Raw genomic sequence first — 12465 nt, forward strand, 5'->3', positions numbered from 1 at the left:
CAAATATCGAGCTCTGTTAGGCTTATCGACCAGTTTATCGAACTCCAGCATACTATCGCTATGAAAATGTAAACAAAAAATATTATGTGTTTCAAACTAACTAAGATATTGCTAATTAAATAAATACAATTCTTCTCAATATATATAAAACTACACATCATCATCGCTGGCGAGTGCTTAAGTCTATAGTACTATGGAGAAGTTTGTATTTGCCGACTGCTGGGAGTTGCTGCAGCGCTTCGGAAGTTTGGCTAATACAGCCCAACAGGCCAACTTTGAATTATTTTGCCAATGTTGGAGTAAACTACAGATGCAACATTTTTATTCAGCCCAAACAAATAATGTAGAGGTGATCGAGACAACACTGGCCGCTTTACATGTGGCTAAACGCGTAGCTTGTGCAAGGCGCACAAATGGCGAACCATTCCAGGCAACTCGTGCCCAACGCATTGGCGGCATCTATCTACTTTACGCCATCTATAACAAGCAGCCGACAATGCACTTTGTTAAAATCAAGGTTTCGCCCAGTACCTGGGAAACGCTCAGCAGGTTTGTGGAGCAGTTGCGCTTAGACAGCGGCGAGCAAAATGATACGCAACAAGTGAGCTATATATTCTGGCAGCTGGTCCAAAAAAATGCATTTCGCTTTACAGCTTTGGACTACTGCCAAGCGCTGGATGCACTAGCCGACTATGACCATCTGGAAAGTTATGTGGATACCAAACAAAGCAAGAACCAAACGAAACATATTTTGCCAAATCAACTAAGGCCAACCAATGCAAATCTAGTCGATGAGATACAGGGTCTAACCGAGCTTAGTACTACATGTAAGCCCCTCTGCCAGCTAGAGACTGCGTACAACCAACACAAGGCTGAACATCATACGGAGCTGCCTGCCACAACCATCTTTAGTCAACTGCAAGCGGTTTTTAGTGATATCAATAAAATGCTGACAGACGAGCGATCCACAAGCTCACACACTACCAACAATCAGCTGGATCAGCGCAAGAGCTTGCGCCACAGGGCCATGTATGGCGACATTGAAAAGGCCGAACCGGAAACATCAGTAGCTGAGCCAAGCGAACCACATGAGCGCCGTATGTCATCGTCAACAGTGTTTGGGCGCAAGTTGCCAGACGATGTGCTTAAAGACTTGGGCAGCTAAAGTTGTTCCCATGCTACATAGTATCTGTATAAAATACAAGTTAAAATGAGACTATTGCGTACTAGCAAAATTACTAATTTAATTTGTTTACACCAAGTGAAGATTTTGTAACATTTTGTGGCGTTAGAAAATGCAGTTAAATTAAAATACTCTTTTTAAATAAATAATTATAATGCTATATAGCCTGTTTTGAAGTCATTGTCTAGTAGATTACATTGCGATAGCTTTCCACAAAGTTTTTAATCAGTCCCGGCAGCTCTGGTGCACGGCAGAGATGCTTATGTCCATAGCCATATTTTGCATCGAAGCGATGAAACTCCACGGGTCCCCATGAGCGGCTGCGCTTGTCCAGGGCAATACGATACAGCCTATAGCCCAAAATAAAAGGCACCACCCTATCGTCCTCGGCATGCACTATCATTACAGGCTGTGGAAATTCGTAGATATGCTTGTCCGACTCAAAGCGCAGCTTATTTTGAAACATGGGCTCCGAGATTGAATACTCAAACCAGGGCAGATGTCGAAAAGGTCGTGAGAATGGATGTAGTCGTATCTCATCGCGTATATTGGTAAATGGACTCTCCAGTATGATGCCACGTGGACCACGCTCCTTTAGATCCGCCACCTTGGAGCACAAATGCGTGGCAACGCCTGTACCCAAGGAATGACCCCATATAAATATGGGATTCGATGTTATATTTGAAATATATTCAAACACAGTGAGAGCATCGCGTACTACACCCTCCTCCGAGGGTGCAACAGGATCTGAGTCAGCATAGCCGCGATAATCAAATGTAAACACATGATAGTTCAATTGTCGCAACAGCTTGTAGACCTCAGAGCGATGCCCGCTCCCACGTGTTGCTGTATTGCCATGCAAGTAGAGTACTACAACGCCGCCAGGCGTGCGCAATAGACGCTCATAAAAGAGCTGCTCGTTCTCGGGCACGATTACAGGAAATTCAGCGCGTATCGCTGGTACTAGCTGCTCTAGCTCATGTTCATTGGTTGGGGCAGACTGAACTGTACCGGCCACTGAGCGTAAATGTTCTTCCTCTTCGGCGTAGGCAGTTTCCACTCGCAGTTCACGCTTGAAGCGACGCACCGCATACTTGGGCAGCACATGCCAGACGCCAATATTGACGCCATCGTCGTCCGTATCATGATCCCTGACATTTATGTAGAAATTGCGTGTAGCATAGAGTCCAACGCTGTCTGGTTTGGTGAGATCTAAGCCCTTAGGATAGGTGACTGCAAGAACAAATCTGAGTTAGTTTTTGTTTGTAATGAATATGAAATAGCTAACTTACTGAACGTGAGGAAAAGTATGCCGCGCTGCAATGTTATCGAGGAGCGAAAGGCTAAAGGAAATACCACAAATATCAAGATGAATAAGAAAAGTGCTATGACCAGGACGGGTAGTGCAACTCTGCAAGTATAAAAAAGAGTTTTTTAAAAACTGGTTTTGTTTAGTTTTTAAATGGATGCTACACATAAACTATGATTAGATTAATTATGCATTAAAGTTTATATGTGTTTAGCAGCGTACTGGTTTATTTTGTTATTCATGGTCGTGAGTGTATCACTCAATTTTTGGTGATGCACAAAATATTTATGCCACGATGCAAATATTTAAAGTTAAGTTAAATTAGGGCTATTTGAAAAGCGAGTTGGTTCACATATTCTTTTTACAAAATGATAAGCATAAGAAATTTACAACATCAAGACATTTTTTTTATTATTGTTGCGATCGAGCATAAATACTTACAGCCCAGTCAGCCAACTAATGAGTATCGATCCGGGAATGATTGTTGCATAAAATACTAAATTTAAACAACTATGAAGCTCGTACATCCTCCCGTTTAAATGTTTACAAATGTGTACGTTAATAGAGCAAGATTTTTTGTTTGGTTTTGTTTTTATTTTAATTTGTTTAAATCGAAACTTGTTTGGTGTCTGTGCAAATAATACGTTTATTTTGTGTGTGTCAATGTATCTGTGAGATACACAGATCTTTATATTAACGTACTAGCGTCTAGCAGAACATTGGGAAGAGAATAAACAAATTTACTTGATTATTAGCTTTAGTAATAATTAACATACATACAAAACGATTATACATATATGTTAGCAAATCAAGCGTGCAAAATGTAAAAAATATTAAATTTTTAACAATACTTTCGACGAGCTCGGTCTCATTAACCTTTGTACCCTAAAATGCTTTGATAACGCTTCACACGATTCATAAATTTGACGGTTCATTGAAATCACAAACAAATTACGATAATGATATTAATGCGCCTGTCATTAAGGAACTTTGAACATACACAAAAATAGTTAAGAAGCTTTTATGATACTGACTAAGAAACTAAATAAAGCACACTACACAAAACAAAGTAAATTACTCATAAATAAGTGTTAATTAAGCATGAAATTCACAACAGTAACAACAAAAGTGAGTAACACTGAAATTCACCTCTTGAGGCAGTGCCGCCTACGCGTAAAGAGCATAACTGTAAATAGTTAAACAATATTAAAAAGTGTACAAATCAACATTTTTGTTAAGCATTGAGACAGCACGATCACCAAAAGTTGTAAATGAGTAGAGCGTGACGTTATGCATTATGCATGCAAACAATTTCAATGTTTATTATTTTATGGCATGCGAATGAATCATATTTAAAAACAAACAATTTAAAGGAACCCTCCGATCTAACGCGCTTGAATAAATGTAACTGACTGAATCAACATAAAGGGGGTGCCTAGGCAATCAACCTTGTGATAAGAATGCATATTGTTCAGACAGCAAGCTCATGACACGAAGAAACATAAATTTATAAAAAAAAATCTTTTCAATAACAATATGTGCTTGCCTTTCGTTTAACAAGATAATTCATATTACGCGCTTCGTCAATTTCGTGCCTTTTGTTATGCTCACGCACCGTCTCTAATTTACTGAGAAAATATTTTTTCGTGCTCTCTCTCTCACTTGCAGCCAGCTGATCGTGCCGCTCAAAGGTTTTACTTGCATTAAATTTAATTGAAACTGAATACACTGCATAATAAATCTCTTAATTGACGCCAAGTGGTACCGTTATACTTGAACTTACCGGCGTCTTTGTTGGATTTCAATGTATGTATGTCTTTATACAGTAAATGCAGTCTATCTTGTGTTTTGATCAATGCAATAAACATACATCCTCTAATGCACAAGCGTCATTGTGCGGCCTTTTTTGCTACAGTGCAATCTGCAATGTATAATAATAATTGCGTAGTTTAGTTGTATTAAATGTAGACATCAATCAAAAATACTTATATAATATATATACTATAAATTATAGTTTTAAATTAATTTCTTTTCTATCTAACACTCTTAGCACCATCTATTAACATTGCAAGGCTACTCTTTGAAAGACCTTGGCACATACTCTAATTGGCCCATTTGGAGTTTTTATTCAAGTTTACTTAAACAATAGATGAAATTCAATAACATTTGCATTCCTTCACACTTTTATGACTTCTTTACTAGTCCACAGTACTCACCAAATACCTGCAAGCGCTTTCGCTTCTACTGGGGTGTTTTGTTGGAGTATTAAGTAAATTTGTTCACTTTTATTGGATTATATTTTGACATCAACAAAAGTTAGCTAGTTAGTGTTATAAAACGCCGAGTAACATACAAACATTTGATAAATAGAGTTGTGTGGTGGCTTGTCGATATCAAATCATGAAAGAGAAAGTTTAACCATTACACAAAAGTTCGGCCACTATTAAAAATTTAAATTAAAGAGTATGTGCTCAAATGGATTTTAAGCTGCGTAGCGCTATTTTTGAGTTGCTTATAAACTTATATAAACAATTTAAAGCATCAAAAACGACTGCAAATATTTAAAAAGCGCTGCGCAGCAATAGCAATACAAAGATACAGTTTTATTGCAAAAAACGCTAAATGCGGTAACCCTGCATACAACCCTAAAAAAAATAAACAATCCCATTAGTTGGCAGTTAGAGCAGTATGAAGAGTTTGGACGAAATTAAATTGGAATATCCGCTGCACTGGCAGATTTGGAACGGAAATGTGAAGCAACTGGAGCAAGAATTACAATTGGAGAAGGTGTGTGGCTATGCGACAGATGAGTATGACAAGGGATATGCTGGGTGTGGCATTGCTTTTTTTAATGGGGGTTCGACGACATACAGGTGTATGTGTTTAAGGGCTGCTAATTGAATTAGCGGCGCTGAAACTCTAAGGGCAAGAAATAACAACAAAGGTTGTAATTTTCAGATTGATAAGGAAAAAATCGATGTACGCGGCCGCACACCTTTGATGCTGGCAGTGCGTTTGGCGAATCTACAATGTGTAAAGTGCCTTTTAGCATCCAAATGCAATGCAACCTATGAGCATGCCGGCTGGTCAAGTGAGTATCTAAATAATATTCAACAGTTTATATTCAACTTTAATTGTAATTTCCTAACTGTTGTTTTGCAGTTGTGCAAGAAGCTGTTTGCACTGGTGATGAGGATATACTGACTGCCATTATTGAGGTACGCGACTTGCAGCGTCATGTGCAGCGTGTCACACATGTGCCTAAGCTGTTGCAACATCTACTAGATGCGCCCGATTTTTATATAGAAATGAAATGGGAGTTTACTTCGTGGGTGCCCCTGATGTCGCGTCTCTGTCCCAGCGATACCTACAAGGTATATAAACGCGGAGCCAATGTGCGCATCGATACCACGCTGATTGGTTTTGATAACAACAGCTGGCAGCGTGGCAATCGTTCCTACATCTTTAAAGGCGGCAGTAAGTTAAACTGTAACTGTAACAATTGTTACATTAATTAAACACATTTGCTGTTTGCAGAGGAAACTGCTACCATGATTGAGATTGATCATGACACACATGAAGTGATGGTGGAGCAGATGAGCAGCGATGTTGGCGATGTAGTAGCCATACCACCAGCTCTAGGAACTGTGCGTGCTCGTCTAGCTGCTCCTGTTATTACCAACAACATTGAAATGGAGAAGATAAGCTTTGAGCGCAACAAATCTGGCATTTGGGGCTGGCGCAGCGAAAAGTCTGAGCTAATCAATGGCTACAATTGCAAAGTCTACGGTGCTAGTAATGTTGAGTTTGTCACAAAGACACGTATGGATCATCTAAGCGAGGAGCAAATAAAAGTATACTACAATGTCTTTAGCAAATTTAAAAAACTTTTATAATATGTTCAATATTAAAGTTGAATTTTTTGCAGAATAAGACAGCCCGCACGCCACTGCACAGTCTGCTAGGCATTGGGGATGAGGAATACACAGACACAGCTGGTTCTATTAAGGAGCGCGTAAGCACAAAAAGGTTCCAATTGTTTTTAGTCTATATTTCTTATGTTCTTTACTTGATTTAGCAGACACCTTCTCCACGCTCGGAAGCCGCTGCTGCAGGTTTTATTGAGAATGGCGGCCGCACGTCACCCGCTGTGGTCGCTGAGAGCAATGGTAGCTCAGCTTGTGGCTCAGGCGCCAGCACGCCACTTTCCATGATCACGCCCGAGGAGTACTTTAGTGCTGATGTGAATCTGCATGGGCGCGATATTGGCAAACCAAAGAATGAAAGCACAAAGGTGCAACGCTTTAAGGCCAATCTTTGGCTGGCCGAGGAGCATCCCATACGGCTGCAAGAGCAAGTACTGCCCATATTGGATTTAATGTCTACTATGGCCAGTCCGCATGTCTCTAAGCTGAAAGACTTTATAACCATGCAACTGCCATCCGGTTTTCCAGTCAAAGTTGAAATACCGCTCTTCCATGTGCTCAATGCCTGCATTACTTTTGGCAACGTTTTTGCCATGACCAGTCCAGTGGACAATGTGTCCACGCTGCAAGAGGAGGATCGCGTTACCTGCTTGGTAGACGATCGCTGCTTTGATATACCCGGCAATTATGTAAGTCGTGGTGGCGATGCTCGGCGCCAAATGCCCTTGGATGAGGACGATATGCTGCAATATGCTATTGAGCAAAGTCTGGCCGAGACCGGTAACGCTGGCGGTGCCTGTGGTCTGGATCAGGACACCGACAAAGTTGATATATGGGAGGTGTTGCGCGGTCAGCATGCCACGGGCACTGAACTCTTGCCTGAGGATGATGAACAGCTGCAGCGGTGAGTAACGCTCTTTTATGTTTAACGCTCTCTTAATTGAAAGTTTGCGGCGTGACTTATTGCTAGTAATGCACGCTCCTCTCCGCTTGCTAATAAACGCACCATGTTGCCGCCGCATCAGCGTTGTGGGCGTTACTCGCCCGCTCAACACTTGGCGCCGCCGGTGCTAGAGCCGCAGCAGCGAGGTCGCTCTCATTCGGCAGGCGCGCAGTTTAAAAATGAACTCAACTATATGAAGAAAATCTTCAAATAGTTTCACTTTACTTTCTTTATTGCTAGTCCATACTTTATCCCCGCTTTATGTGCTCGTATGCGTGTGTGTGTTTTCTCTCTTTGCTATTTACAGCGTGCTGCAAGAGTCGATGTTGGGTGCTCATGGTACCAGCGGTTCGCCTGTCTCTGAGGATGATGATGATGGCGGCTTTCGTTACATGGACTCGGATCTAGCAATGGCCATGCGTCTCTCGCAGCAGGACCAACATAAATACGAGCTGGAGAGGCAGCGTGAGCAGGAGATGATTGAGCAGGCACTCAAGCTTAGCCTGGAGGAGCATTAACCAAACCCACAGCGGCAAATCAATCAATCAATCAATGAGTCAACTTTAAGTCTACCGCTTATCATAGTCAAGCGAATGATCATTTTTTTTTATATAGCTCCACTTTGTCGATACCAAAATTCTAAAATTGTTTATAAATCTAGCTGTAAATTTTTACTTAAGTTGTATATTTGTTTAAATTATTTTTCTAAAACACTTTTGTTGATTTTGAACTGCTGCTATGCACTCAACGCATAAAAAGCAGCATCCTTATTTTTATTGTGATATGTAACTAAAACAAGCAAGCAAAACACTAAAGATTTAACTCTCCCTTGTCCCAATCGCGGTCTCAAATCGTAACAAAGTCTCACAACTACATTACATTACTTTACAAACATATAAATAGAGTAAATAGATTATCTAAAGTGTATACCACATTATAAATTTATTTTATTCATATGTAGGCATAGCTTTTGCTAACCTACAAGATTGTAAAAGTTTTCTAAGCGAACTGCTAACTGTTTATTGTTGAAATTGTCAATCGCCAGAACAGAAGAGACAAAGCAAGAGCGTGTGTGTATGTTTCTCTTAACATTCTGATTTATTTGATAAATTATATATAATATATATATATATATATATACATATATGTGTATATATACTCTATATGTATTTTGTAAACTGCATTAACATTATTTTAATACTAATGCGTACATTTATTTTTGTGTAAATGAAAATATACAGAAAAAATATACCTAACTAATATAAAAATAAACATAAAACTGCGCATTTTGGTTTTATTGACTTTATTTGTTACATTTACTAATTAGCATACATTTACCATATGTTTATGATTTTTTTCTTACAAGTTGCTAAAAAAAATTAAGCAAATTTTATGACTATCGACATTATACGTACAAAAAACATGGCTGCATACTTACAACTAAAGTCTTACAAACTCTTTGGATAAATATATATACATACAAATAGAAAACAGAATTGATAAAAATTCAGCAGGGTATTAAATGCCTTTGTCAGTGAGCGGCCAATTAAGCTTTTGGCAAAACTATACAAGGTTGAGGTAACTAAGCGACAAACAAACGGAGTATTTTAACTTAAAGAAAGAGCTTAAGCGGCATGCCATTGCGCTCTCTTAAACACAGATTAAAAATGATAATTGTATAAGAGTGTACATCTGGCAACGCTTTACGTGTGTGTGCACTCTCTTAATTACTAAGTTAAGCTAGTTAAGGTATAGAAGCTTAAGAGTCAAGTCAGCTTGAGTGAGTCGGCATAAGTACGCTCGCTCTTTGATATGAGGATGAGAGCATGACTAAATGTACTTGAAGCACTTTTGTTTATCATGCGGTATGCGCGTCTTAAAGAGTATTGAGTCCGCTCTGTACTGTGTGTTGAGCAGTGGCGTATAGCCAAACACTTGGCTAAAGAAATTGATGCATTTGTGTCGCTCTTGAAAGTGTGTGTCATCCTCACTGAGTGAAACTGGACAGCCGGGGCAGCGGAAAGTCCAGCGTGAGGTGACCTTAACAGGTGGCTTGCGCGTCATATGCGAGACTAGAAAATTCATGGCAATATCCTCACAGTTCATATACTCATCCACCTTGTCACGTATGGCCTGAGGTATATGATAGGTATAAAGATACATGTAGTACTTGTGTATAAAGGCGGCACCAGTCAGCACCATGCTCAGCTCACAGCTGTAGTTGGAATTGTAGTGCCACATGTTGTTGCTGCTCAGATCCCACGCATGATAGCGTCCCGGAAAGCCAACAACTCGATCGCGATGCTCACGCCAAACACGGAATCCAAAGAGTATTTCGTCGTGGCGTAAATGCGCATCATCATCCACTGATAGCACTGCTTCTGTTTCAATAACATCAAAGGGCAAGAAGCGATTGTTAAGCGAATTGCGTGGCGCACGCACAACGGATACGGGCACGCCTATGTCCGGCCAGCGCAAATCATCCAAAGGCGGCTTGGGTGAGTTCCACACCACCACTACCTTATGCAAATATGGCAAACCATAGAGCCGTCCCAACGAATCCATTAGCACTTGCTCGCGCTCATAGGTAAGCATCACTATAGTGAACTGCTCACGCGGATAGTTGCCGCCCAAAGCTTCGCTGAACTCCTTGCCGGCGCCGCCAATGCCCTTGCCTATGGGTCGAAAGCCTGTATGCGAGCCCATGAACTTTGCCTCTGAGGGCAGTGCAGGATCAAATGGCAGCTGTGGGTAGAGATAGAAAGGATCGAACCAATCGTTCCAAGCCTCCTTCGATTGCAGTCGCAAAATAGTGTAATTACGGCGAAAAGCAGGACTGGGATAAGGCGGCTCTATTGGTCCCAGTGATTCCTCCGGCTCCGTATCCATACCCACTGGCGGCTCGGACTTTAGCGGTATAAAGCTGCTGTTGAACACACTTTGCGCTATAATATTGACCACTGGACGTGGCGGTATGCCAAGACGATCACGCAAACTGGCAATCAATGTGTCCACTGTTGCTTGCACAGAGCTAAGATAACGCTCCCAGATGAGGCGCCCTTGACGACGCAGTAGTAGCAAGTCCGCATCTTGCACGGCACGCAGCAGAAAATGCAGCTCTGTGATGCGCGCTTTAGGCAACAACACTGCCACACGACGCCAATCAATGGTCTCAGCATAGGGTAGACGCAGCTCGTCGGCACCCAGAATGACGGGTACAGCACCCGAGCGTAGCGCTTCAAAAAGACGCGCCAACATCAAAGTGGAGCTAACACGTGCACCCAACGGCGGCAGTATAAGAGCAAATGTAGAATCCTTGAGCAGCTGCTTGCGAGAGGATTCAGTACCGCATAGCGTCCAGTCTACCAAGGCAAGTTCCTGATGCTGCTCTATAGCCGGAACACACTCAAACTGCAGCTGAAACTGATCCTGTGTAGCGCCATGTGACATGTCCTTTAAATGTTCCAAAATAAAGTCATCTAGTGGTTGAGCAGCAGTCTGTACTATGCCTGTTGGACGTAGTTCACCTTGAAAGGACAACAAATACTTGCGCCGTGCTGGCAACATGCTGGCACACTCCTGCCACACATCACCGCCAGGTGGTCCCAATATGGGTGGCACTATGAGATCATAGCCTGGACGAAACTGGTTGCGCTCAAAGCTGCTTTGCACCACAATGGCACGCATGGTGTTCTGACCCAGCAAAGGGTTGTTACGCGTGGAACTCAAGTCGCGTCGCGCGAGATTCAGCAACACATGATTGCGTCCATCGCCTCCCCAATAGGGCAGCGCGTAAAGCTTTTGCATATCAATGGGTGACTCTTTGTGCTGCTTGTCGTTCGCAGCTGTGGCGCGTTGCTGATGCTCAGCCTCTTGTGCAGCATAACGATTGTTTCGCAGCAAATCCTGTTCCAAGAGCGCTTCACCCACGAGCACTAAATAGATGCAAGCCTGCTTGGGTTCACGCACTATGTGTGCATTGTAGCCTAGAGTTTGCTTGAGTGTAGTCTTCAGAAAGCCGTCTATATCGTAGCCCGCACGCTGCACGCTATGGACATCTGGATCGTAGAGATAAACTGGAAAGCCAGAGGTTAGACTGCAGCGCGAGTGATCAAAGCAATTGTGCATTTCGCAAGCGTCGGATACGTCGCTGCCAACGGCAAGCATCTTGCGTGGTAGCACGCTGGGCAATAGTGTGCGTGGCAGCGCCAGTTCGGGCGTATTGCGTTGCACAGCTTCTTGTTGCGCAACCTGCGCCTGCTCCACGCTGATTTTTAGGCGCTCCAACTCTGTTTGTTCGCGCAATAACTCTTGCTTGAGCTCTTCAATCTTTTGATTATACTGACTGATGTCGGATTGCAGCTTTTGTCGACGTGATTCCAGTTCGCGCAGCTCCACGGACACGGTGCTCTGCATATAAATGCTTGTTGAAAACGTTTGCTTTCTTTTGCTACAGACTTACCTTTATTCGTAGCATCTCTTCAATGCGCATCTTCAAATCGCTTGCGCGCATAGCACTGAAATCTTCATAAGCATCCAGCAGTGGTCGACTGCGATGTACATCTGTTGGCTGTGCATCTTGCTCGGCCTGCAATCATGGTTTACATACATAAAATATTTTAAGTTATTCATTTACTTACACTCAGCAATCTGCGATGGGCTAACAGTGGAAGCAGCACCAAGAGCAGAAGTATTATTATAGCCAGCTTGTAGTGACGACAGCGCCGCATCCATGAGATACTTATGTTGTGCCTTGCATTCGGACCAGCTGTTATCAGTACCTGCTTTTCCTTGCCACTGTCCATGTCCAATGGTTTGTCCAGGTCAAAGGCCACGGACATAACCCAGCTTGCTCTTCCACTTTACAATAATCTTTTCCCTAAAAATTATTGTTTATTTACAACCAATCTTGTTTTCTTTTATATAGCCAAGTGGATGACAGTGTGTTGTTCGCCGGCGCAGAGTAAAAAATTCGTTAAGATGTGCTACTGACAACATTTCACTATAATTCTAATTTTTAATAATATATCAATAATAGTTTAATTAAATACACATTAATTTCTAAAATGTGTCCAATTCTTGAATTTTCCGCCACAGATTGTTA

The 12465-nt window shown here is 41.9% G+C and overlaps 4 protein-coding genes across 10 annotated transcripts; 2 read left to right on the forward strand and 2 right to left on the reverse strand.

The window, feature by feature from the left end:
- Positions 1 to 102: 102 nt before the first annotated feature.
- On the forward strand, positions 103 to 1332 carry LOC108596408 (snRNA-activating protein complex subunit 1). Its single transcript, XM_017982099.1, has one exon. The coding sequence runs from the start codon at positions 194 to 196 to the stop codon at positions 1163 to 1165; it is 972 nt and encodes a 323-aa protein (XP_017837588.1). The 5' UTR covers positions 103 to 193; the 3' UTR covers positions 1166 to 1332.
- Positions 1269 to 4816, reverse strand: LOC108596406 (lysophosphatidylserine lipase ABHD12). Of its 2 annotated transcripts, XM_017982096.2 has the most exons (5): positions 4709 to 4816; positions 4276 to 4413; positions 3642 to 3678; positions 2476 to 2594; positions 1270 to 2416 (listed from the first exon to the last, which is right to left on the reverse strand). In XM_017982096.2, exons 2-5 carry the CDS (start codon positions 4358 to 4360, stop codon positions 1368 to 1370), a joined length of 1290 nt encoding a protein of 429 aa, XP_017837585.1. In that variant the 5' UTR covers positions 4361 to 4413; positions 4709 to 4816; the 3' UTR covers positions 1270 to 1367. The 2 variants fall into 2 exon arrangements, with proteins under 2 accessions (XP_017837586.1, XP_017837585.1); XM_017982097.2 differs by lacking the exons at positions 4276 to 4413; positions 4709 to 4816 and adding an exon at positions 2934 to 3200 and having other exon boundaries at positions 1269 to 2416; positions 3642 to 3666.
- Positions 4817 to 4939: 123 nt separating this feature from the next.
- On the forward strand, positions 4940 to 8021 carry LOC108596404 (ankyrin repeat domain-containing protein 13D). 6 transcript variants are annotated; one of them, XM_017982094.2, is made up of 7 exons: positions 4940 to 5279; positions 5451 to 5583; positions 5655 to 5969; positions 6030 to 6346; positions 6406 to 6507; positions 6571 to 7322; positions 7389 to 7650. In XM_017982094.2, exons 1-7 carry the CDS (start codon positions 5181 to 5183, stop codon positions 7573 to 7575), a joined length of 1905 nt encoding a protein of 634 aa, XP_017837583.1. In that variant the 5' UTR covers positions 4940 to 5180; the 3' UTR covers positions 7576 to 7650. The 6 variants fall into 6 exon arrangements, with proteins under 6 accessions (XP_017837583.1, XP_017837584.1, XP_017837579.1 ...); XM_017982095.2 differs by having other exon boundaries at positions 4943 to 5279; positions 6421 to 6507; positions 6574 to 7322; positions 7389 to 7648; XM_017982090.2 differs by lacking the exon at positions 7389 to 7650 and adding an exon at positions 7669 to 8021 and having other exon boundaries at positions 4946 to 5279.
- Positions 8022 to 8696: 675 nt separating this feature from the next.
- Positions 8697 to 12267, reverse strand: LOC108595141 (exostosin-3). The gene is made up of 3 exons (XM_017980306.1): positions 12002 to 12267; positions 11824 to 11949; positions 8697 to 11771 (listed from the first exon to the last, which is right to left on the reverse strand). Exons 1-3 carry the CDS (start codon positions 12200 to 12202, stop codon positions 9192 to 9194), a joined length of 2907 nt encoding a protein of 968 aa, XP_017835795.1. The 5' UTR covers positions 12203 to 12267; the 3' UTR covers positions 8697 to 9191.
- Between the last annotated feature and the right edge of the window lie 198 nt (positions 12268 to 12465).

Source organism: Drosophila busckii, chromosome 2R (assembly GCF_011750605.1).
Source record: "Drosophila busckii strain San Diego stock center, stock number 13000-0081.31 chromosome 2R, ASM1175060v1, whole genome shotgun sequence".
NCBI classification, from domain to species: Eukaryota; Metazoa; Arthropoda; class Insecta; order Diptera; family Drosophilidae; genus Drosophila; species Drosophila busckii.